Here is a 22064-nt window from a genome sequence, read left to right as displayed (position 1 = left end):
TTTATTTTTTATTTAGATTTATTTGTTTTAAGGCAACATCAATCTTGCTCTCTATTAGACTAGCCATTAGCTCGTCAATCTGGTCAAAATGATACCTTATTTACCAAACTGAGGTTGTTTATTGAGCTATCTGCTGCAGGTAGGACATCAATTATTCATAGCCTTTCCACAGAACCCTACTTTAAAAGATTGGAACGATTGCTACTGAGCTCTTTTTTCAGTCATACCAGGTAACATTTTCCTCCTTGCTGTCCTCAAACATGGTGGACATGCAATAAGAAACCCTCCAACACCACCACACACACACACTGAGTGAAGTACATAATGTTTATGAAATACATAAACATAAGCATTGTGCTGAGTTTCATATTCAGAATTTTGTTTTGTAGAGAGTTTTCTGAAACCTGGGAGGTTTCCAAGAGTAGTAAATTTCTCATAGAGCATAAATAAAGATGATCAAGTAAAAATATCTGCATTGATGAAAGCTTAAAGTTAAAGCACTTTATTTTTTTTAATAATCCATGTGATTTATGCCCTGCTATGAGCTTTTAGTGACTGATAGTTTAGTATTTAGTAATCAAATTTTTGCCAACTAATTACAACAGATAATCAACAAAGTAATAAAACGTTTTATTTTATCTAAGAAAAGAAAGCCATATGTCAATCATTTTTTTCCTTCAATAAATACAGTACAAGGCATAAAATTAAGTGACGTGTAGATGATAAGTCTCTGACTCAAAGACATTATATTTCCAAATAATTATTTAAATAATCAGAAGCCATTCAGACTGGAAACAAAAATCAGTTGAGGCATTGTATTAAAACATATATTGTGATTAATGTATTGAGAAGTGATTTCCCCTTCATGAATGAAACTATATTAGCACCATTTTAATGTCTTTCTCTGACAGTTTGGTGCCGTAACAGCAGAATAAAAACAGGTTTTAGAAAAACACACAATTTGATCTTTTGTTCAGGAACAGCATGTCCAAAAAAAACAGAGATCATAATCAAAATATAATCCACATCATCGCTGGGAACAAAGTGAATAGTGGTTCATGACATTCTTCAGTGGATTCTGGGGCTGCAGCTCCTCTTTGGTTTTCTCCTCGGCCCAGAATCAGTTTGTGAGGTATCTGAATCAGGATCTGTGCAGGGTTCAGTCCGGATCATGATCTGATTTATTGCCTGAAAGGTTACTGAGCTTCCGTCACATTCGTCAGGCGGCTCCAGGGCTTCGATCGGCATCATACAGCAGGTGGAACAGCGCTGCCGGCGTCCATTGGTCCTGTGTCGGTGTGAAAACTCTGAGGAGGAGAGAGGTCCAGGCCAGACGAGAGGATGTTGTACGGCAGCTCCACAGAATGCCGAATACTCTCCTCGTATGTCGGGGGAGGCTGTGCAGAAAAACAAGACAGGCTTCTTAAGCTGAGCGAGGCTGAAAGTCACAGTAACTGCTTTTTATCTAGTTTAATGTGGTCTAAACAGAGCAGACGATTTATGTTGACATCTAAGAGTGAGGCAAACCAAATTAGGAGCTGTTAAACCTCACAGCGATATTTAGCAACTAAAGAACCTGTCTTTTGGTTTGAGGGAAGATTAGATTTAGCCTAAAAGAAAGACTTAAGTGTTTTTTAATTCCTCAGTTTGACTGGTAGAAAATATCAGACATTTAAAGCAATAGTTCAGATCTTTTGAATCTTGTTTATTTGAACAACCACAGTTTGGAGAAACTGACCCACCAGCTGGCTTTATGAGCTAACAGCTAGCCTGACAAGGCTAGTGAACAGGAAGTGCTACAGCTAGCTGCTGTTGCCACTACTTGTTTTAACATATGATAATGGAGTTCCATGTAAATAATTGTGTAACATGAAACTGAAAGCAAGGTAAAACAAAAAAAAATAGCATTTACTTTAATTTGTATAAAATCTTTTAGACTGTAGTTGTTCTAAGACGACAGAGACCCACTTTTGTGTTTGGCCGCACTCGAACTAGACGTTATCTTTACAGTCCAGTTAGAACTACATTAACAAGAGATTTATTAAGTGTTCATGATCTTTCTACTGAACCCCACTTAAAATAATAAGATCTGAACTCTTGCTTTAAGGCTAATAGAAATTTTTGATATTCATGCTACTTATTTCTGAACTAAGCCCTTTATTGTAAGGTAATTGAGGGTACGTTTAAAGGTTGAATCTGGCACAAATGATGGAATATTTCATGCAAACATTGCCTTTCTAAATCTGCATCTCATCTAATCAAAATTCTAAGAAACATTAAAGGTGAAAGTGATTATCTCAGAGATCAAATGCAGCCCCTGAGTGCAGAAACATTTACAGATTAAAGTTATCCAGTGTCTGAAATTAGATTTAGAGAACTTCCCAGAGCCTCAGAGGCTTTGAAATGTGTTTTAAATAACAAATTGAATATGTTTGTGTTTACATTACCAATTAATCTGTTCTCACTTCAGCTGGCTGGAACTTTTTTTTTTTTTAACTGCATTATTTCTCTGATAAAATCGAGCTGATTCACACCGCCTGACTGCGTCCTCTTATCTTTTAATTGCTTGGGGACCCTCAGGCGACAAGAGCAACCCCACAACCCTGCCCTTTGTCTGATGCCCCACACCGCACACATGCAGGCTGCAAAGTTTAACTCCCACCTCGGGCTGCGGGACAGATGGGGAACGCATCTGAACAAACCTAAAACAGCCGAAAAGACAGGGAGGGACACTTTACACTGACTGGAAAGCACGTGATTATGAAGGATGCGACAGGAAGACCTTTATTACAAAAAGGTGGAAGGTCACGGAGGAAAAAAAATAACAAAAACAGGAGACCTGAGCACAAAGCAGCATTCTTGGGTGCTGTTTGCACTCATGAATGCAGGCCTTAATTATGTTTGATGTGCCTTTTTCTCATTACCTTGTTTGCTCAAGCGTTGTGCGACCCAAAAGCGCAGCCAAAGATCAACACAGTAAAACCTCGGCCAGCACAAAAACAGCAGCAAGCATTAGATGAGCTGATCCTGTGCACTCTTCTCTGAATGCAGCCTCCTCTTTGAACAAGCTCTTGTTACAAACTTACACGGCAGGAAAAATGTTCATAGAAAGAGCCTGTGTATTAATATATCAATTAAATGTTAAACTTCTACAACTCTCTTGGGTTACAACTCTATTATAGCTACGGAAAAAGAATGTCCCTAAAGAGCTCCTGAAGAGCAGCATTGTCAAAGCATTTGAGACTGTGACAAGCTCTTAAATCCATTCACTCCACCTCAGTCACAATGGGTCCATTGAGGCCAAACCGGTCCGCGATCATCATGTGGATCTGCCTCTGGCGGTCCTTTTTTCGGACACTCTCGTAGGAGGGGAGCCTCGGCAGGGGGGCCTCCAGTGTGGGCAGGGTGTAGCTGGCGGGCAGGCCGACGTAGAACAGCTCACCTGTCTGCTAGGGAAAAAAACAAAAGAAACACACCAAGTAGCAGAAGACAGGTTTGGTTTATTTGCTGGGGATGGAGTTTCGCTAAAACCAAAACACATGACTTGAGGCGATGATATGTATAGAAGAGGAGTCATGCCATGTTTGGCCTAAAAGTGTAAGCTTCCATCGGGCTGCTGGGTTTTCTCACCTGGGTGTTGTTGTGATCAATGATCTGAGTCTGGTCCAAAAAAGCCGAGCCCACCAGGGTCTGCCTGCTGCTGTAGTACTGAGGAGGAATATCCTGAAACAAGGACACGGAAAATGAAGGGCAGGAAAATCTTTATTTCTGGATTAAAACAAACATATCCTAATCTTTTGAAGGCAAGTTCTGTACAATGGGGCTTGTTATTTGACTTCTCAGGGCATTGCATTCTGGGTACCTGCGTTCGGATGAGTTAGGATTGTCCGTTTGTTTGTCCACTCACTACACTGTGATTCAGCAGAGTCCGTAGTGGGAAAAAGACAGAGCTTTGTGCTTTTAGACTTGATTTAGTGAATCAGCTGCATGCATCTCAACACAGGATGACGAAGTTAGAATTCAGTCTACTAATCACCCAGAAAGCACTGCGGATGCTAATCACGGTAAACATCTTACCTGTTGGAGATAGTTCTTTAGTCCGAGCAGGACCAAGACCAAAGTGGATTGCTGCCTTCTTAAAACAAATCAGATCTCAAAACTCTTAGACTTACTGTTTCTCCCGAGGTTGCTCAAAGAGCTATCTTTGACAGGTAAGATATTTATTGTTCATAGCCTTTCTGTTGGATGTTTAACTAAACACAGAAAGCCACAAGTCCTCATTTCTCCAGCCACAATAACATCCACTAATTTCTGCCCAATTGGCCGATTTTCACAGCTTGTTTAATCTCTTTTAGGCACCGATACCATAAATTATCCGATCAACAACAGGACAATGCGACCACCCTCCGATTTCTGTCCCTCTTCCCTTTTCCCAGCCCACCTTTAAAAAGACAAGAAAAGTCCGTGTCTCACTGTATGTGGCTCAGGGATCCTGAAAAAGGGGCCGCCAGGAAAAACCAGTTAATTGCCTGGCGTCTAAATGAGTGTCCTTTGTGAGGGGAACAATGTGATGTACTACTGTGTCATCAGGGTCCTCGAGCAACAAACCACACCGAGAGGTCTTTTCAGTGCAGCTGCAGCAGATACCTGTTAACCAGCACGCTCCACTGCCCTTTACCACCTCGTATGTCATGAAGGTGGGCCCTGCAACAAAGTCAATTTGTTGCTTGACTGAAAGTAAATCCAGCATGAAAGGTTTCAGGAGTTATCGCTGCTAATACTAATACTTCTAGCTTAGAGAAGATCAGATTTGGACTTAAAAGACGGCGTCACGTCACAGTGTAAAATATCGCGTTCGTCGCCGGACAGCGACTTCACTCCCACTTTAAGTGACACACAGCGGCGACCTTTGCCACGGCCCTCACGGCGTCTCAGAGGGGACGGGCAAAGGTCTCGTCTCCCTCATCGGTTCGTACTTTAAAGAGGCAAAAGAACGACAAAAAAGGCCAAAAAAGAAAAGAAGGGGTTGTCCCCCTTTTGTCGCCTGCCATTGATTCAGCCAGTGTGAAAAAGCACAACCGTGTAAAATCAGTGTAGAAGTCGGGGGAGGATCCCAGCAGCGGTGCCCCCCACCCCCACCCCCCACCCCTTCCCATTGCTGCAACCTAAAGGAGGTTCATTGTCCCTCCTGTGTCCCCAACACCCACAGCGAGCTCTCGCCTCTATTCACGGAGTAAAACGAAGCAGGGAAAGGTATGCAGCTGTGGAAGGAGACGTGAAAACGTCCCTTTGAAACACAATGACACAGCGTTTGTGTGCGTTTGCCGCTCAAGCCGAACTTTTTCGCGCTCGCACTCGAAAAAAATTCGAGCAACAAGATACAAAAAACTATTTATCTCATAATAACTAGACATCATCACGCCGTGTTTACACTTTTTTGGACGGGTGCTTAACTGCACCGAGATCAGCGTTTAAAAGCTGCCACTCCCAGAAGGGTTATAGAGCAAGGGTCAAACAGACCAGTTCGAGACCAGTGAGATGGTCTTTTAGGGAAATAGACCAAATATAAACAGTTAATATCTTACCTGTTGTAGATAGCGATAGGCCCCGCTGACACTACTCTGGATATTTGTAAAAGCAGTGATGTAGCAGCTTGTTTTGTGCGTGCAGCTGCCACTTTGTGCCTCTAGAAACTAAAACAACTTTTATTTTTACTGTTTTGTTTTCCTACATCTGTCTCCGTTTGTCCTGATCCTGTCACCATTAAACTTTGTGTGCTGAGCTGGTTAGGACCTCAGAAGAAATTGTAAACAGCATAAAAAGGAAAAAAAGGGAGGAAACAATGTTGGGGGTGATTTCTTTAGCTGAGCGACGCATGTTTTCTTGTTGCTGCTGTTTGTATGTCGTTAATGTGGACACTCTTTTGCCAGCATTATTTGGTTAGAATGTGTGGCCAGAGAAAACGCATCTGTCTAATAAAAACTATCCGGAGTAGTAGAGGGTTTAATTCTGACCGGAGTCAATAACAGCTAGAGGGACCAACACCAATGTGGTCTGCTGTCATCTTAAAACAAAAAAGTATTCAAATAGCACTTCATGTAAACACTGATTTATAAACGTTTACTCATCTGTCAGTTTTGAATCACTTGGTTATTTGCACAGAATTCTACAGTTTCGACTGGCAGGAATAATGGCGGCAGCTGTTAGCTGTAGCTGTGGAGTCTCAGACAGGCAGGCATATGACACTGTTTCCACTGGACTAAACATGTAAAGATTTTTAAAAGCGTTCACATGAACCTTATTTTTTTCTCAGCTGGGGTCCAACAAAGAGCTATCTACAACAGGTAAGATATTAATTGTTTATAGTCCTTTCCACAGAACCCCCGCCTGAAGCTTTAAGATGGAAAAACTTTTTTCATCCAGCCCACAGCAGCAGAACTTCCTGTCTGTTTCTGCAAAGATAACACCCAAACCGCTCCTCTGGGACTAATGGAGGTGAGAAACGAGTCAGGAAAAAGGAAGCGGCGTGAACGGACCCCCAGTGAATAGTTAACATCTCCGAACTGTTTACTTTTCTCCTCTTCCTCATCCGGCACCGCCGTAGCTTTCAGTCAGATATCTCTAAAGCAGATGTGGAGATATGTGAAAGTGGAGATGTGTAATCTGTAAAAAAAAGAAATGATTCATTGTTGTTGCTACATATATACACTCACACACCGCGCTGATCTGAAAGATTAGCCTCCTCTGTTTCTCCTGCAGAGCTGGTGTTGGAGCAAAAGGAGAAAAGTGATTTGCTGTAAATTAATTACACTGCTTGCTTGCTGAAGCTGCATCAACATGCATGGTAAAAGGGCCAGTTCTATTAGAGATCCTGGGACATTTCTGCAGGGCGGCTAATTCGAACCGAGGCAAATCCATTGCTTCACAACGATCATATCAATATCATTTAAGTCCTCTTCGCCACAGCCGTGCAAATTCAATCTGACACTTGTTAATGAGGCCTCCCAGCTCGGTGTGGCCTGAGAACTGAACGTGCAGCTCGCCTTCGAGGAGCAGGAGGAAACTCAGCACGAGAGCAAACATTTCCCCTGTCGCTGCTGTTGTTTGTGTTGCCTATCAGCTCACCATATCTGTGTGTGGCTCCTGATAGGAGCCGTGTTTGCAGCACTGAGGATCCTTGCGGTAGATGATGGACAGCAGCACGATGACAATCACAAAGAACACCAGGGAAGAAACTGTTTGAGACCAGGAGAAAAGAAGGAAAGTCATGAATAGACATTTTTTTTCTTGTATTTATGCAAGTAAATGCAAGTTGCATTGTGACTTCTCAGGTTCAGCTTCAAGCTCTTTCTCCTGAAGAAACTTTTGTCCACACAATTAGAATGTTTTTAGGTGTTGTATTCCTCTTTTATGACAACAGAACAGTTAGCAACTTGAAAGTAAAGGATTTAATTGTTTAAATGAGTTGATTAGATGTAAAAAGTCATATGGGCTATTCCGTTATCAGCTGTAAAACATGAAAAAATGCCCATTATTCCTTATCATTGTGGTAAAAATCTAAATGTTTATTTCCCTCAGATTTAACTCCTCAAAGTAAATTATAAACAGGCCAAGTTAAGGACATTTTTAATGATTTACTCACAGGACGCAGCGACCACTGTGAGCTGGTCTGAAGTCAGCTGTGAAGACGGGATGGTCGGACTTGCGAATGTGGACATTTCCTCTGCGTAAACTGTTCCAAGTGGCGCCCGGAAAGCTTCACCATCTTCCACCTCAGGGACAGAGAGGGGCCGCAGCTCCGTCGCGCCTCGCCATCGTGTCTCTACGCTCCGGGGACAGGGGGTGGGACAGTCCACATGCGCCCCGGGAGCTCCTGAATTGTCAAACCTCTCCTCTCCCGTCCGTGAACCCGCAGCGCGGCGCAGAGCGCGTCATGGCGCACTGACGCCCTCTCTCTCTCTCTCTCTCTCTCTCTCTCTCTCTCTCTCTCTCTCTCTCTCTCTCTCTCCCCAAAGTGCGTGACGTCGCTGACCGTGGCAGGGGCCAGACTTACAGCTTCAGGGGATAACTGACAGGTTCTCCTTTTTTTAGTGGTTCTCTCTGGGCCCAGACGAGACGAGCGCCAAGGCTCATGAAACTTTAAATCCGACGTGGTCTAAAGCTACCCAGACTAGTTGGTTAACTCCCAACATGCCTAACTCTGAGTCCCGTTCCCCTGGAGACCGAGGGGGTCCCATCCTGAGAGGATTTCTGCAAACAAAGAGCCAAAATGTATTCATAGATGCCTTTTTTTCCATGTTCAATTCACTAGTGTTATGCACACAAAGCTGTATTTTACCACTTTAGATTCGTCAGGCATTATAATTTAGGATTAGTGACCACAATTGACCAAATTTCCACTGAGCTGAATTGATCACATGCTTTGCCCCAGGCTTTCAAACACAAATGTTCCTACTGTGGGCAAAATGGCGCAAATTAAACAACTATTTTATGTTATTTGTTTACGTCAAATGAGACAGGGTTTACACATCCAAATGAATACTTCAGTTCATCGCGGAAACTGTGCCAGATTTAGTCATCCAGTTTCATTTTCATCATACATGAACAGTAGTGTGGATCAGAGTTGACTCAGCTGTAATCTTGCACTGAATTTGTGGTTTTCCTGCACGAGAAACAACATTCCTGGTCAGTGGACTGGAATAATGGGAATCTGCATTGATCATAAACAGGAAAAGCCCACGTAAATCAATTTGACACCCAGTGGTTTCCTTCCTATTTCCAGCATCATTTTGAACTTTTGCTTCAACAGAAGCTGCTTGATTTCCCTGAAGGTGTATTTTGTTGCATGCCTAAAAGCTAGAATAAACTACAGATAAACTTAAAACATTATTAATGGGATTTTATAAGATAAAGGTTTAGATTATACAGAGCAGTCATTACTCTAAGTGATGTGGAAGTTAACACAGTTTTGTAGAAATGGAGAAAAACCTGTAGGATGTGGTTTATTTAGTTCTGTTTATAGTGTAAGAGCGGCTATGTCAGCCATGTTTGTTTACTGATTGTGACATTTTGAGGTCTTCGCTACATTTTTTTGGTTTTATTTCTTTTGTTCGTTTTAAGTGAGTCAGAAAGTGGAAGGTAATAGGAACAACGGGAACGCGTGTGAGTCATTTTTCAGACGTCAGTTGGAAGATAATAAAAGGCGGAAGAGGAGCCCTGCAGCGCCCCCGCGTGGACACGAAGCCGAGAAGTCGCCCCGGCACGCGCCCGCTCATAGGCAGCCAGTTCCCTCAGCCGGAGAGAGTCGGAAAGATGGTGGCCAGCGTCCGAGTCCTGAAGCTGCTCCGACGATACAAACCAGCGATTTCCGCCGCTTTAATCATCTTGCTGATTCAGGGACTCGTGGTGTGGAGCCTGAGGAGTCTGGAGGAAGGCGAGGCGGAGGTAAGGAGGCGCTTTCTCGGGACCGTTTCAGTCGCGGCTGGGATTTAGTTCGGTTCAATTGCGGCGCTAACGGTTAGCTTAGCTTAGCTCGACGTGTGTTGTGATGCAGTGCTGCTAGCTGATGCTAACTGCTAGCAGCTGGAGAAGAGCGCTGCTCCGAAACCTTTACCTACTGCCTGTCTGTGCCCGAGAGGAAGTATACTGTACTACATAACAACAACAACATCAGTAATAATAATAATAACAAAAATAATAACAATACCTGCTGTGACTAGTTAAATGTAATTTAAGTTGCTTAAGGAGAGTTAGTACACTTTTTTACCCCACATATTTCATCTGGAAACATTCATTATGGGACAGAGAGGAAACCAACTAATCGGCTTTACACATCCAAGTAAGAGGAAGACATTTACTAACCAATACATGTCTGTTTCAGGAGTCAAAAGCCATTGATAGCTGTCGTTTTATTAGTCTGAGCTGCCTTTTATAGCGGTTCCAGGATATCCAATTCCTGCTCTGTTTTTGTCCTTTGTATACTTCTCATTTATATCTGCCAAACAGCATCTATTCGGTCCCCACAAACTTCACCCAAATAAAAGTGTTCAGGGAGCAGAGACAGGGTTAAGACTAAAGCCATGCAGTGAGCTGTCATTTAGAAGCAAACCCACTCTTCTCCCTGGGTTTCCCTCACTCACTCACACACACACACACACACACCTGGAGTGCACCTCGAGGCGCTGGCTGATCTATTTCTTCCCATGAATCAGGTAAGATGAGCTGTTTAGAGATGACACATGTCGAGGACCGTGAGAGTGCGGGAACGCAAGCTGAGACTTGAAGTGGGCGTCCTGCTGGCTTTCTGTCCTGATTTTGACAAGCGTGGACCGTGTGATATTTATTCCCCCCCCCCCATCAGGGTGGAAAGGCAGGTTGGATGGTCTGCGTCTGGCAGCAGATGTGACCGTGGCGCCTGCGAGGAGGACATAAATGACCCTTACCTTGGACAAGGTAAAAGGAAGGATAAGTATTAATTGTGCAGAGGGCAGACTCAGTCCCTGCGTCTGCGCCGGAGATTATTTGTCGCGGATCACTCCGGCTTAAACTGTGAGTTGATCACTGAGCTCAAAGGCTATTTCTCAGGCGCCCGACCCGTCTTCGTTCAGTCGCTGTAACATGGTGGAAGCCTAAATCTACTAATCTAGTTACTTTAAACCTTTCTTTGATGAAATGTGCTTCATTTTTTTACCTATTTGTATAGTAGTCGTCAGGCTCTCCACTGCCTTATCAGCTGTGTTTAGTCTTCAACATGCCTCAGATTAATTTCTCTCATTCTTTGGGGTTAAAAGTTCATCAGAAGCTAAAGCAGCTCAGAATAAAGCACCCTGAATGAAACATTTCTTTCTATTAATAGAACATATATAAGAAATTATGAAAAAAGAGAGAAATGTTAACTACATCCATCCATTTTCTTTTACTCGCCTCTCCTTTCCGGGTCTAGGGAAGCTGGTGTCTATCTCCAGCCGTCACTGTGCAAGAGGCAGGGACACTCTGGACAGGTCACAAGTCCATCACAGAGACACGTAGAAACAAATGAGACAAACAACCATTCTCACTCACACCTAGGGACTATTTTGAGTTATCAGTTAACCTAACATGCAGGTTTTGGGTCCGTGGGAGGAAAGCTCTCACCACTGTGCTCCTGTTCCACCATGTTAACTACATTAATAATATAGTTTCCAGTCTTGTTGTTCTCTGGAGATCATAGCTTCAGACATCTAACAGTGCTCTTTAGTGCACGTCAGCCTTATATTTAACTGTGTTGGCAGACAGCTATGCGAGTGTCAGCATGACGAGGTCTTTTGTGTGTTCGCAGAGTCACGGATGCAGAATTAAATTTCCGGCCCGAGAACGCATATTAATCATCACTTCAGCTGAGCAGCTCCTTTCTGCTCCACGGTCCCGCGCGTTATCTCGCATCTGCTCCAATCAGCGTCTCCCCGTCACGTGCATCATATTAAAGCCCCTTGTGCGGAACAACGAAAGGAACCTCGCGAGGACAGAGGAAGATAACTCTGTCATCCTCATGTCGCCCCACCCGCCCCCTCGCCTTCAGCAGATGGTGACGCTGATATGGGTTTCACTCCACTTTTAATTGGAAAGTAAAGAGGCTGTCGAGCTCGCCTTTGAATCAATACTTTTTTCTTTTTTTTTTTTGACATGACGGTTTTAATTAAAAGCCGTGAACGCCAGTGATAAGGATAATTGAAACTTTGGCCAAAGCTGCGAGCCTGGCTTGTGTACAAGAACGTTTCCACTGCCGGATAAAGACTTAAGAGTTTCCCTATAAATCTTCACTGACAAAGCAAAGCACAGAAGACGATATACCACTTAAGTTTAAAAGTGAAAACTTTAACACCAAGATTCCTACTTATTGACTATTCCCAAACACTAACCTGTTGTATGAATGCACCAGTCTTTGGCCAGTTATTGCCCTGAACTAAGGTAAAATGGGGACATTTGAAATTAAATCTGCAAATATTTTGTGTTTTCACCAACGTTGAGCATTTCTTTTCACCACATAAAACCTAATAAATTCAAATCTGTCCTTTACTGGATTCTTTTTGGTCCCCTGTCGCAACACAAAGAGGGGACTTGAAAAATCCTCCATCTATCCGGTTCATCTTGTGAGCTGGTCAACCTGAAAACTAAGCAACCTACTGACTTCCATTAGGCATACGTAAGGTCGCTATCGAAAATTGGGTTGCCATGTCAAAACCCAAGATGGCCACCGCCATATATATGTAAATCTTGTGAACTGGTTAACGTGGAAAAAGAAGCGATACGTTTCCTCAAATGATTGGGGTGGCCTAAGATTAATGCATAGGGGTCAAGGTCACTGTGAGCCACCCTCTGGCTCCACCGTTGCTCCTGGTGGTGGATAAAATTGCTCCCTCTTATCATCTGGATACGTCACTCTGCGCTGCCTCAGACAGCGAATTATCACTACAATAAGATAAATATATTCTCCCTCCAAAGCTTTATTAGCAGAGCTGTAATGTAAGACTTCATTCCTCGTGAAAAACTTTCTCTAAACTTAGTTTCAGTGGATTCAAAACATGCGAACATGTCCTTGCAGGTAAACACCATGGGACGCCCCGGGAGCACTCAACCTGTTTGAGTCTCTTGATATTTGTATGCCCTGTTCAATTCCAGTCGAGAAAAACACTCATTTTGAAAAGTAAAAACACTCACTATTAAAGTCCCTCAGTGCTGGGGGACATCGGCGAACTGCTTGTTTGTTATATTTGCACATCCGTCAGACTGACACAGATGTTTGTGGTGTATATGAGGCTTTCACAGACTTCTAAACCTCACATTGGTGCTTAAAAAACAACATGCAATAAGACGAAGAGTCTGGGTTTGTTTAGCAGGAGGTAAACTTGTGCAGGTTTGTTTTAAATCTGCCTAACTTACTAGAAAGGGTTTGAGGGGGGGCACTTGGCTGACAGGAGCTGACCGCGCTGGATGGGTTGGCAGCTGGTTCGTTGGCCGTGGATCCATCTGGCTCCGGGTCCAACCACCCAGTCCCTTTTCTTCTTCTGTTCCCACCACGTCCGGGCTGTCTGCATGCCAGCGGCGTGAGGCGAGTGAGCCCACATTCTGCCGTTAAAGAGGCAGGAATCTTTCATCCCACTCCCTCCTTCCTTTTTTTTATTTGCATATTTTCAAGAATTGTCTGAGGGAGCCAGTAATCTAGTTTGCCAAAGCTGTGATACTGTTTGGCTCGATATAGCTTGAAATTTCTTCTCAAAACACGCCTTCTATTTGTGGACAAGTGTATATTTTCTGCTCTGGAGACTAACACTCTTGAGGTTTTCTGCTTTAGACCAAATCTCAAAACGTGAAGCTGTTGTAGATCCTTTTGGTCATCAAACATAGACAAATGTGAACTTTAAACAGTGTGATTTCCTATTGGTACAAACATACAGCTGATGTATTTTAGTTGGTTTGTGATTCACTCCATTTTCTCTTACTTGAAACAATATGAGAAATAGTATATGTGCTGAAATTTTTATAGTAACATTATGTTCTTTGTGAGGAGTCTGTAAAGTATTAGTGGTTGATTTAAACTTTTATGCTCCATCATTCAAAGCAGAAATATCTTCTGATGTTCTGTTTATTCAGAAAAATATGTTAATTACAAAGTAAGGCATACTTTAGAAGCAGAATGTCTGAATGAATCATAAATATCCTCAACTCTATGGTGTTTAAATTAGTTCTGTGCAATCATTTATGTAAAACAAGGCACTAAGATTACATATATCTCTTTAAAATGTAAGTATTAAAGATTACAGTGCCGGAATATTTCACACACACATTGTTTGCATGAAAGGCTTTTGCACACTTGACCTACATCTCGGTCTGTGTGGATTTTACCTGCAGATTTTCTTTTGCCATAGAGAGGCGAGCGGGGTTTGTTGTTTCTGAATATGTGTGACCATCCAGTTTTGCAGATTAGCTCCACAAAAAGGCAGAGGCACAGCTAAAAATAACCTCGATGAGAGAAAAAGGGAGAAAACAAAACCAAGTAAACACATCCTTCCCCTTGGGGTTTTTTCTGCTGTTGTCATACCGGTCTTTGTTCATTTTATGTGTTTTTTCTTTTGAATTCTGAATCTACGTCTTGTCTTCTTAATGTTCATTTAAGATGTTTTTAGAAAATTACTGAGAATAAATCTAGATTTAAAATGTATATTTTTTATTTCAGAGAAAAACAAGACGGTCTAAGCTTCCCGACCACAACAGCCAGGACTCTAAGAGAGACAGCTCGCTTTGGGAAAAAGCAAATTCCCTGTCTGGGAGGAACAGGGGCAGATGGAGCACCAGGTTCGAGAGGACGGGCGGCACAGCAGCCAGCGCTCAGAGGAAAGGCAGCAGCAGCCGGCGAGGAGGAAACTCCAGGATCAGACAGAAGGCTCCCCAGGAGCGCGGGATGCCAGCGGCAGGGCTGGACGTCGTCCCGCACGACCCGTCGAGCAGCCGTAACTTCAGCGAGAGCCGCGGTGGGGTGGACGGAGCAGCGAAAGTGCCGGCTGCTTTCCTGCCCGGGGAGCCAGGCAGCGTGGACGGCGCACACCAAACTCCCAACACCGACTTTGTGCCCAAGTGCGACATTGTCGGCAAGGACGCTCTGTCGGCGCTCCACCGCGCTGCGTCACAGCAGTGCAGGCAAGAAATAGCCAACATCGTGTGCCAGCATCAGGCTGGACAGCTCATGCCGGACAGTCTCCCTCAGTTCTGTCCCCAAATTGGTGAGCATGTTTTTAAAGCTTTAACCTATACTCAGTCGGTAAGGCTGTACTCTATCAGCTTAGTTAATTATGTCTTTGATTGTCCAGGTGTGTCACAGCCAGCTCAGACAGCTGGGGAAGAGGACTTCAGCCTGTCCAAGGTGGACAACCCTGTCAGGGTGGCTTTTGTTCTGATGGTCCACGGCCGTGCTGTTCGGCAGCTCAAGCGTCTCATCAAAGCCTTGTACCACAGAGACCACTTTTACTACATCCACGTGGACAAGGTACTACAGCAGCCACATCTGGTGTTACAAACAGGGTTCGTGTTCAGGCAACACCGGACTTTGTCTCTGGAGAACTGATCTGAGCTGAACACACCAAACTTTTAAAGTAGCTGGGTCTTCACGCATGGCAGAGGTTCAGCTTAGCCTTGGCTTCTCAGTGGGTTGAAAGGAGATTAGCCTGAATGTGGTTCAGCGTGATTGTACTCAGGGGCTGGATTTAGTAGTGGAAAGGTTGCTTTTGTGTTCAGCTGAAAGGTAAAAGGCAGTTGTGTGTCAGAGCAGCGGCGAGTTTGGGCTTCTGTAAATAATGATCCTGCAGCAGCTGGACAGGTGTTTGAGTCCCGCAGAGCTGCTCTGTTCTGCTGCCAGAGGGACCGCGGAGCAGCTCACTGGAGAGAGAGCTGAACAATAAGTCAAACCACAGGTGCTGTTTTAGACACTCCGCTGGTCTTTCCTCATCCATCTCAGAGGGAAACCCTGTTTGAGGGATGAGGCTCTGAAACAGGCCAGGTTTAAACCCGTCTCCTGGCTGCTCCGTGCTTTATCATCCACCCTCTGTTATCCCTCTGAACGAGTGAAGATGGAAGTGGGATTATTATTTCCTTTTTATTTCTGAATGTAGCCATGGCAACCACGTTTACTAGTAAAATCTTTATGTTCTTGTACTAAAAGTCCAGTTTTTCTGAGCTCTGTTAGTTATACACACTGTTTGTCTCTCACCTAAAAGGTTGGACTTAATGTTCCTGAACAATTTATCTTCAAGTGCCCGTTTCCTTTAGACTGCTCATTTATCGCTGTGGAATCTGTTTTTTTGGAAACAAGCTGCTTAGTAATTAGTTTAATTAATCTCCAAATGGCAAATGGGGAAAAAAAAGATTATTTTGAACTGGCTGTTTTGGCTTATTGGACATTTGTAACACACACTTCTGCACTCAAGTTTAATTTAGTTGCCTAAGACTTAAAGGTTGTTCTTTCTTTTTTTTTTGGTCCATTTTAGAGTTTAATCTCTGCTTCAGAAAATGCTTTTTGTGTTTCTGTCAAGCAGCAGCACTTAAAATAGTCAAAAGGAGCTTAATTTTTGTTTCTCCCTCCTTTATTATCGCCATGACTCACACTAAGAAAGCACCATGTGGTTGTTGTTCTCAGATCAAGTTCTCTTTTAACACGAGCCAGCCTTGATCTGTTTTGGCAGAGCGGCAGCTTTAAAACCACAGGAACCATCGCAGAACTAAAATTAGTTTACAGTTTTTGGTCAGAAGTGTTTTTGAGGTTTCTTTTTATTTCTCCCCCTTCATTTAACTCTCTCACTTTTCGGATTTAACCTCCCCCAGCGGTCTGGCTACATGCATCGAGAGGTGCTGAAGCTAGCCGAGCAGTACCCGAACGTACGAGCCACACCCTGGCGGATGGTCACCATCTGGGGAGGAGCGAGCCTCCTCAAGGCCTACCTCCACAGCATGCAGGACCTGCTGGCCATGCGGGACTGGAAGTGGGACTTCTTCATCAATCTCAGCGCGACGGACTTCCCAACGAGGTTAGTCGGACATGAACACAGATCAGCGGAGTTTGGGATCATTTTCCCCTTTAATCAACCATAAAACAGCCTCACTTTTGTGTTTAGTGCACCTTATTTACCCATCTGTGACTAAATAATCTTTAAGTCTCTAAAGGTTTAATTTTCTGACTTAAAATGAAATATTTGAGCAAGTCAAAACATTTTGACTGATAGAAATATTAGTTTGTTAGGATCATTGTTGGTTTTTGTCAGCTGGGTTTCTGGGGCAGCTTGGACTCCCATCCCAAGGCGTATTAGCTTCCTTTTATCTGTTTTAGAGAGACAAGCTTGTTGTCCTAAATCCTTTCCAAAGGAGCTAATTGCAGTCTGAAAGCACTTAAGCTGCTGTTTTATTTCCAGAAATCTCCTAGGCGTGATTTTGATTGCTTTTGCTGAATCCTTTCCTCCTCCCTGCAGGACCAACGATGAGCTGGTGGCGTTTCTGTCACTGCACAGAGACAAGAACTTCCTCAAGTCGCACGGCAGAGAGAACGCCAGGTAAGGCCGTCGTTTTCAAGATGGACCGTTTGGTCGTTTACACTCCCGAATGCTGTGAACAAAAAGCACAAAGGCGTTGCGTTCTGTGTGCAAAGGTTCATTAAGAAGCAGGGCCTCGACCGTCTCTTCCACGAGTGTGACAACCACATGTGGCGCCTCGGCGAACGCAGCATCCCAGAAGGCCTGGAGGTCTCCGGTGGCTCCGACTGGTTTGCGCTCACCCGCCGCTTCGTAGAGTACGTCATCAACTCCCAGGACAAGCTGGTGTCGGGGCTGAAGCAGTTTTATTCCTACGCTCTCCTCCCCGCCGAGGTAAGAACGCTTCAGGTGGTCTTTTTATCCGTCTCCTGTAGTCTGAGACTCGCAGCATGAATCCGTTGCTGTCAGTTCAGATGAGCCGAGCCGCAGAGATAATGTAAGACTTTAAGCTTTGCAGCACAGTGTGGCGCAGAAGTGCCAGATGAGAGGCAGGTTCATTATAGTTTATCTCTGCAGTTTAGTCTCAGTGGAGGAGCTGCAACCTGTTCGCTGCTGTCGAGCCCTGGCCTTTTTGTAAATAAGAGCTTGCGCTTGTGAACTCTTCATGCAGGTCTTTGAGAGTCAACGCTAATTGTATGATAACGCCGAGCGGCCTTCGTTTCCTCGTGCCGCCGTGCAGAAATGCTGTATTTACCGCGCGCTTTCTCCACAGTCCTTCTTCCACACGGTGCTCGGGAACAGCCACATGTGTGACACCCTGGTGGACAACAACCTGCGAGTCACCAACTGGAATCGTAAGCTGGGCTGTAAATGTCAGTACAAGCACATCGTCGATTGGTGCGGCTGCTCCCCCAACGATTTTAAACCACAGGATCTCATTCGGATTCAGGTCGGTGTACCAGAAGAGGGCAGTGTGGGATTCTTTATGTTTGTTTGTTTGTGCTCCATCCTTCCTCCTAACTTTCCAGTCTCACATTTTTATTACCACCAGCTTTATGTAGTATCAGAAAAATACTTTTTTCTTTTTTTTTTTCTCCCCACAGCAATTATCTCGTCCGACATTCTTTGCCCGCAAGTTTGAGTCGACAGTGAACCAGGAGGCTATAGATATCCTGGACACTCACCTGTACGGTCAGTACGCACCTGGAACCGTTGCCCTCAAGGCGTACTGGGAGAGCGTGTTCGAGCAGTCGGATGGCATGGGCTCCCTCAGCGACGTGGCTCTCACTGCTTACACTTCGTTTTTCCGTTTGGCCCTCAAGAACCTGAGGAGCACTCAGAGCAATATGAAGGCCTGCAGGTCACTTTACGCTTCTCCCTGACTTCTGAAAACAACACTTTACTTCGACAGCATCCTGAGTTCTCGTCTTTGATGCGTTTATTTATTCTCTACAGATTCGAACCGGTTGCCTACCCTCTCTCTATACATTTGTACTTTTACGATGACCGCTTCCAAGGTTACCTGATCCGACAGGAAGTCCAGGCTGCAGAGTCAAAGGACAGAGAGACAGTGGAGGTGTGGGCCGTCCCTCAGTCCACGCTCGTCCTCGAAACAAACCTTAAGGAGTTCGAGAGGCTCAAGAACCTGGAAGTAAGCTTTCTCAGAGAATTAGGACAAACGTTTTACAATTGAAGATTTCTCGCAAACATACTTCAGACGAATTATATATTGTTTTAAAGTTCTGTTTACTTTCTCCCCAACAGATCGGGACAGAGTGGGATCCCAAGGAAAGGCTCTTCCGTAACTTTGGCGGCATCATCGGCCCCCTGGACGAACCCCTGGCGGTCCAGAAGTGGGCCCGTGGCCCCAACCTCACCGCCACGATTGTGTGGATCGACCCGGCTCTGGTGGTGGCAGCGTCTTACGACATCTCCGTGGACGTGGACGCGGAGTACACTCAGTACAAGCCGCCTCTGCAGCACCCGCTGCGGCCCGGCACGTGGACGGTGCGGGTGCTAAAACAGTGGAAGCGCATCGCAGAAGTCCGCTTCTTTGTCATGCCGTTAACTTTTAATAATAAGGAGCCACTACGCAAAGGTGAGGCAGGTGCTTGATTACATTTAGTGTACATCTAAAAAAAAAAACTCAACTGTGTGAAACTATTACTAACCTTAGCTTTTCAAGATGAACGATTTTCAGCTATATTGCTCCTGACATGTATATTCAGGGTTATTTTCAGGTGTTTATTCTTGTAATATCTACTTTAAAAGTAAAAAATATTACAGTAGAGGCCTCATTTAAAATGAAGCCAAGCAAACAAGAAGAGGAGGAATATAACATTGTGTTGTTGAAAGACGAATTAAAAAAATGCCCATGAATAATCAGAACAACATGCTGAAAACAAACAAATCAACTAAAACAGCAAACTTAAAAAAGAAGAAAATCTCCTCTGTTTAGTGATAATTTAAAGAAACTTTGTGAAAAGGCTTGACAGGTGTTCATTTGGCCTGCGGCAGATTGTTCAAATACTTCTGCTTCATTATAAAACAGTAATAACTCACACAAAAACCTTCAAAAGGACCTCATTAAGTTTCCTTTCTGAAAACTACAACCAATATGATTGATGTGTGTGTTAGAGGAACTGAACTTTCTGCATTTCAGTCGAACCTTTTGACCTTTTTAAAGAAAATACTTTTTTCAGTAAAAACTCATTTATGTGAAATACCTGTTTTGCTCCTGTTTTTGAGCTCAGTTTATGATTAGTTTTAGTCTTTTGCTAAAAATCAACTTGTATTTGTCTTTTTTAAGAGCCCATGATCCTCAACATGAGAGAAATCTAAAGATTTGCGTTAAACTTTTTTTTTTCCTTGTTTTTCTGTATCCCAGACGAGGACAGCTGGCTCCATTCAGGCCCTCCAGGTAACCTGTACCTGGATCAGAGCTTCCAGCAGCTGAGCTCCGTGCTGAAGCTGCCCCCCCAGCAGCCCGCCATGCAGGCGGCCCAGCGTAACGCTCAGCTGGTGGGCCGGCCCCTCGAAGCGTGGCTCGACACCCTCGTGGGGACCTACTGGGTCACAGGTGACCTGTGCGCCACCAAGACCTCCGCTTGTCCGGCGTTAAGGTCTTGCTCCAAGACCAGCTGGAGCTCCTTGTCGCCGGACCCGAAGTCGGAACTGGGTCCGGTCAAAAGCGACGGGCGGATCAGGTAGCCCTGGGAGAAGAGGAACCGCGAACACGGAGCGGGTGCACAGGCGTTCCTGCTGGGGAGCTGAAACCCACGTCTGAGGGAGCAGGAGCTTCCTCCGCCGAGAAGTTGTCGTTAAAACAGACTGAAAAGAACACGACTGCTGAGAATTTGCACAAAGACGATTACAAGTCCGAACACTTGTATCATTTCTTTGCTGACTGGGTACATGAACGCCAGATGTACTGCTGTGACTTTTAGCCGACGCACACGCAGGTTTTCAGTCACTTGTCTGCACACACCCGAACCCTCTCTTTTGTTTTGAAAGGAACAGGAACTCAGCGGCTGCGCTCTGTCTTCACGTGAAGGCAGAGCGGGACCTCCGGGTCTCATTATCGTGCTTATTTTGAAGCATCAGTGTGCGAGCGTACGCAGCAGCCAGGTGAAGTGCACTTTACTTTTAAAGATTACGATGTTACAGAGTTCACTCGCTCGCAGAATGTGAAAGGTGATGGGAAGGCAAATACCTACAGTCACCTGTTTTTGCACCGATATGTCCCCCCAATACTTTAACCGTAACTTAATTATGGAAAAAAAAAAAGTTTTCTGAGGATGTTCTTTTAACATATATTCAAATGAGTCATTTTTAAGCGTTTGTTGCGTCCATCTGAACTTGTGTGTTTTTATTTGTTGTTCTGTTGTTGCAGAAATGGCTCAGACTTTGTTTGTTTTTTTGTTTTTTTTTTGTTGATCATAAGAAGTGCCTGGACTCCGTGAGTCAGTGGATGAACACGGCAGATGAACAGATGCACATCCTGACCCTGCTGAAGTGAAGTTTGTCACTTATAGGAACATTATCGGGTTTGGTTTTGGGTAAATGTTTCTGCAGGATTGTTGTCGAGGGATAAGAAGGCGGACTTTGCTCCTGTTAGTTTAGCTCGGAGGCAGAAAACAAACAATTCATTCTCTTGTTCATCTGAAGCTCGTTTGTTTGGTTAGTTTTTACCAAAAAAAGGTTTTAAAATGTATTGATTTTGCACTTGTTTCTTGATGCTTTAGATGTTGTTAAAAGTAGATTTTTCATGTTTGTTTTTCCATCTGCTGAAGGAATGAGTTCAAGGTAATTCCTTTTTTCCCCCCACAGGTTACAGACTGAAACTCCGGCTTTTTCCAGATGTTTTACAAAACGTTAACCCTTCGAGTTCAGTGCAAGTCTCAGACCGCCATACCTCCCCTGTAAAGGCAGCGTGGTTCATGCGTACGTTTCGGTTCTTAAGGTACATTTCCTTTTTCGTTTTAGGTCCACCAACCAAGAAGTTGTAAACTGTACGCTATTTATTTTACACGTGTGTGCACGTCTGTTTTTAATTTCAGAAATGTCAGGAAGATTTAAGCTGCCTTTATGTGAATAGGATCCGTTGTTTCTGTTAGCGAGACCCCCGGTTTGTATTTTATTTTCATTTTTTTGTACTTAGTTCAGCACAGACTGGTGTGTTTAACATAGTCGTCCAACAAATGAGTTTTTAAGTGACCTTGTTTACCTCACTCTGTACAGCTGCTTCAGTGAAGCCTCGCTTTTACTGGGGTGAGAAAAGCAGAACGTCGGGTCCTAATAAATGGTATTTTTCTACCCGGTTTGAGAGGAATCATCTATCTTTCGATGCTGCTGTCAAACTGAAACGCAGCCCGGTCCACCTCTCTGATGCCACTTGAAGCGGTGGCTGTGGGCCGTGGGAGGTGAAGGTTTCCGTCTGTGCCGTTGTCGAGGCCGGCTGGTGAGTCATCGTCAGCTTTTCTCTGTGGCTGAACGCCTGTAAAGACTCTCCGAACAGAGATATCCCGACCGACAACTCATTACATACAGATACATGAAGGGTTTGCTTGTGGT

At 44.2% G+C, this 22064-nt stretch overlaps 2 protein-coding genes across 3 annotated transcripts; one reads left to right on the top strand and one right to left on the bottom strand.

Annotated features, from left to right (window-relative positions):
- Positions 1 to 611: 611 nt before the first annotated feature.
- si:ch73-364h19.1 lies at positions 612 to 13064 on the bottom strand. 2 transcript variants are annotated; one of them, XM_017428124.3, is made up of 6 exons: positions 12919 to 13064; positions 7643 to 8250; positions 7126 to 7235; positions 3631 to 3723; positions 3276 to 3449; positions 612 to 1397 (listed from the first exon to the last, which is right to left on the bottom strand). In XM_017428124.3, exons 2-6 carry the CDS (start codon positions 7716 to 7718, stop codon positions 1248 to 1250), a joined length of 603 nt encoding a protein of 200 aa, XP_017283613.1. In that variant the 5' UTR covers positions 7719 to 8250; positions 12919 to 13064; the 3' UTR covers positions 612 to 1247. The 2 variants fall into 2 exon arrangements, with proteins under 2 accessions (XP_017283613.1, XP_017283614.1); XM_017428125.3 differs by having other exon boundaries at positions 3276 to 3446; positions 12919 to 13062.
- On the top strand, positions 9235 to 21811 carry xylt2 (xylosyltransferase II). The gene is made up of 11 exons (XM_017428079.3): positions 9235 to 9444; positions 14213 to 14756; positions 14844 to 15019; positions 16351 to 16553; positions 16992 to 17072; positions 17168 to 17384; positions 17764 to 17940; positions 18095 to 18351; positions 18447 to 18642; positions 18756 to 19089; positions 19879 to 21811. The coding sequence occupies exons 1-11, from the start codon at positions 9313 to 9315 to the stop codon at positions 20199 to 20201; spliced, it is 2640 nt and encodes an 879-aa protein (XP_017283568.1). The 5' UTR covers positions 9235 to 9312; the 3' UTR covers positions 20202 to 21811.
- Positions 21812 to 22064: the final 253 nt, after the last annotated feature.

Source organism: Kryptolebias marmoratus, linkage group LG12 (assembly GCF_001649575.2).
Source record: "Kryptolebias marmoratus isolate JLee-2015 linkage group LG12, ASM164957v2, whole genome shotgun sequence".
NCBI lineage: Eukaryota > Metazoa > Chordata > Actinopteri > Cyprinodontiformes > Rivulidae > Kryptolebias > Kryptolebias marmoratus.
This window is presented reverse-complemented; position numbering and strand designations above follow the sequence as displayed.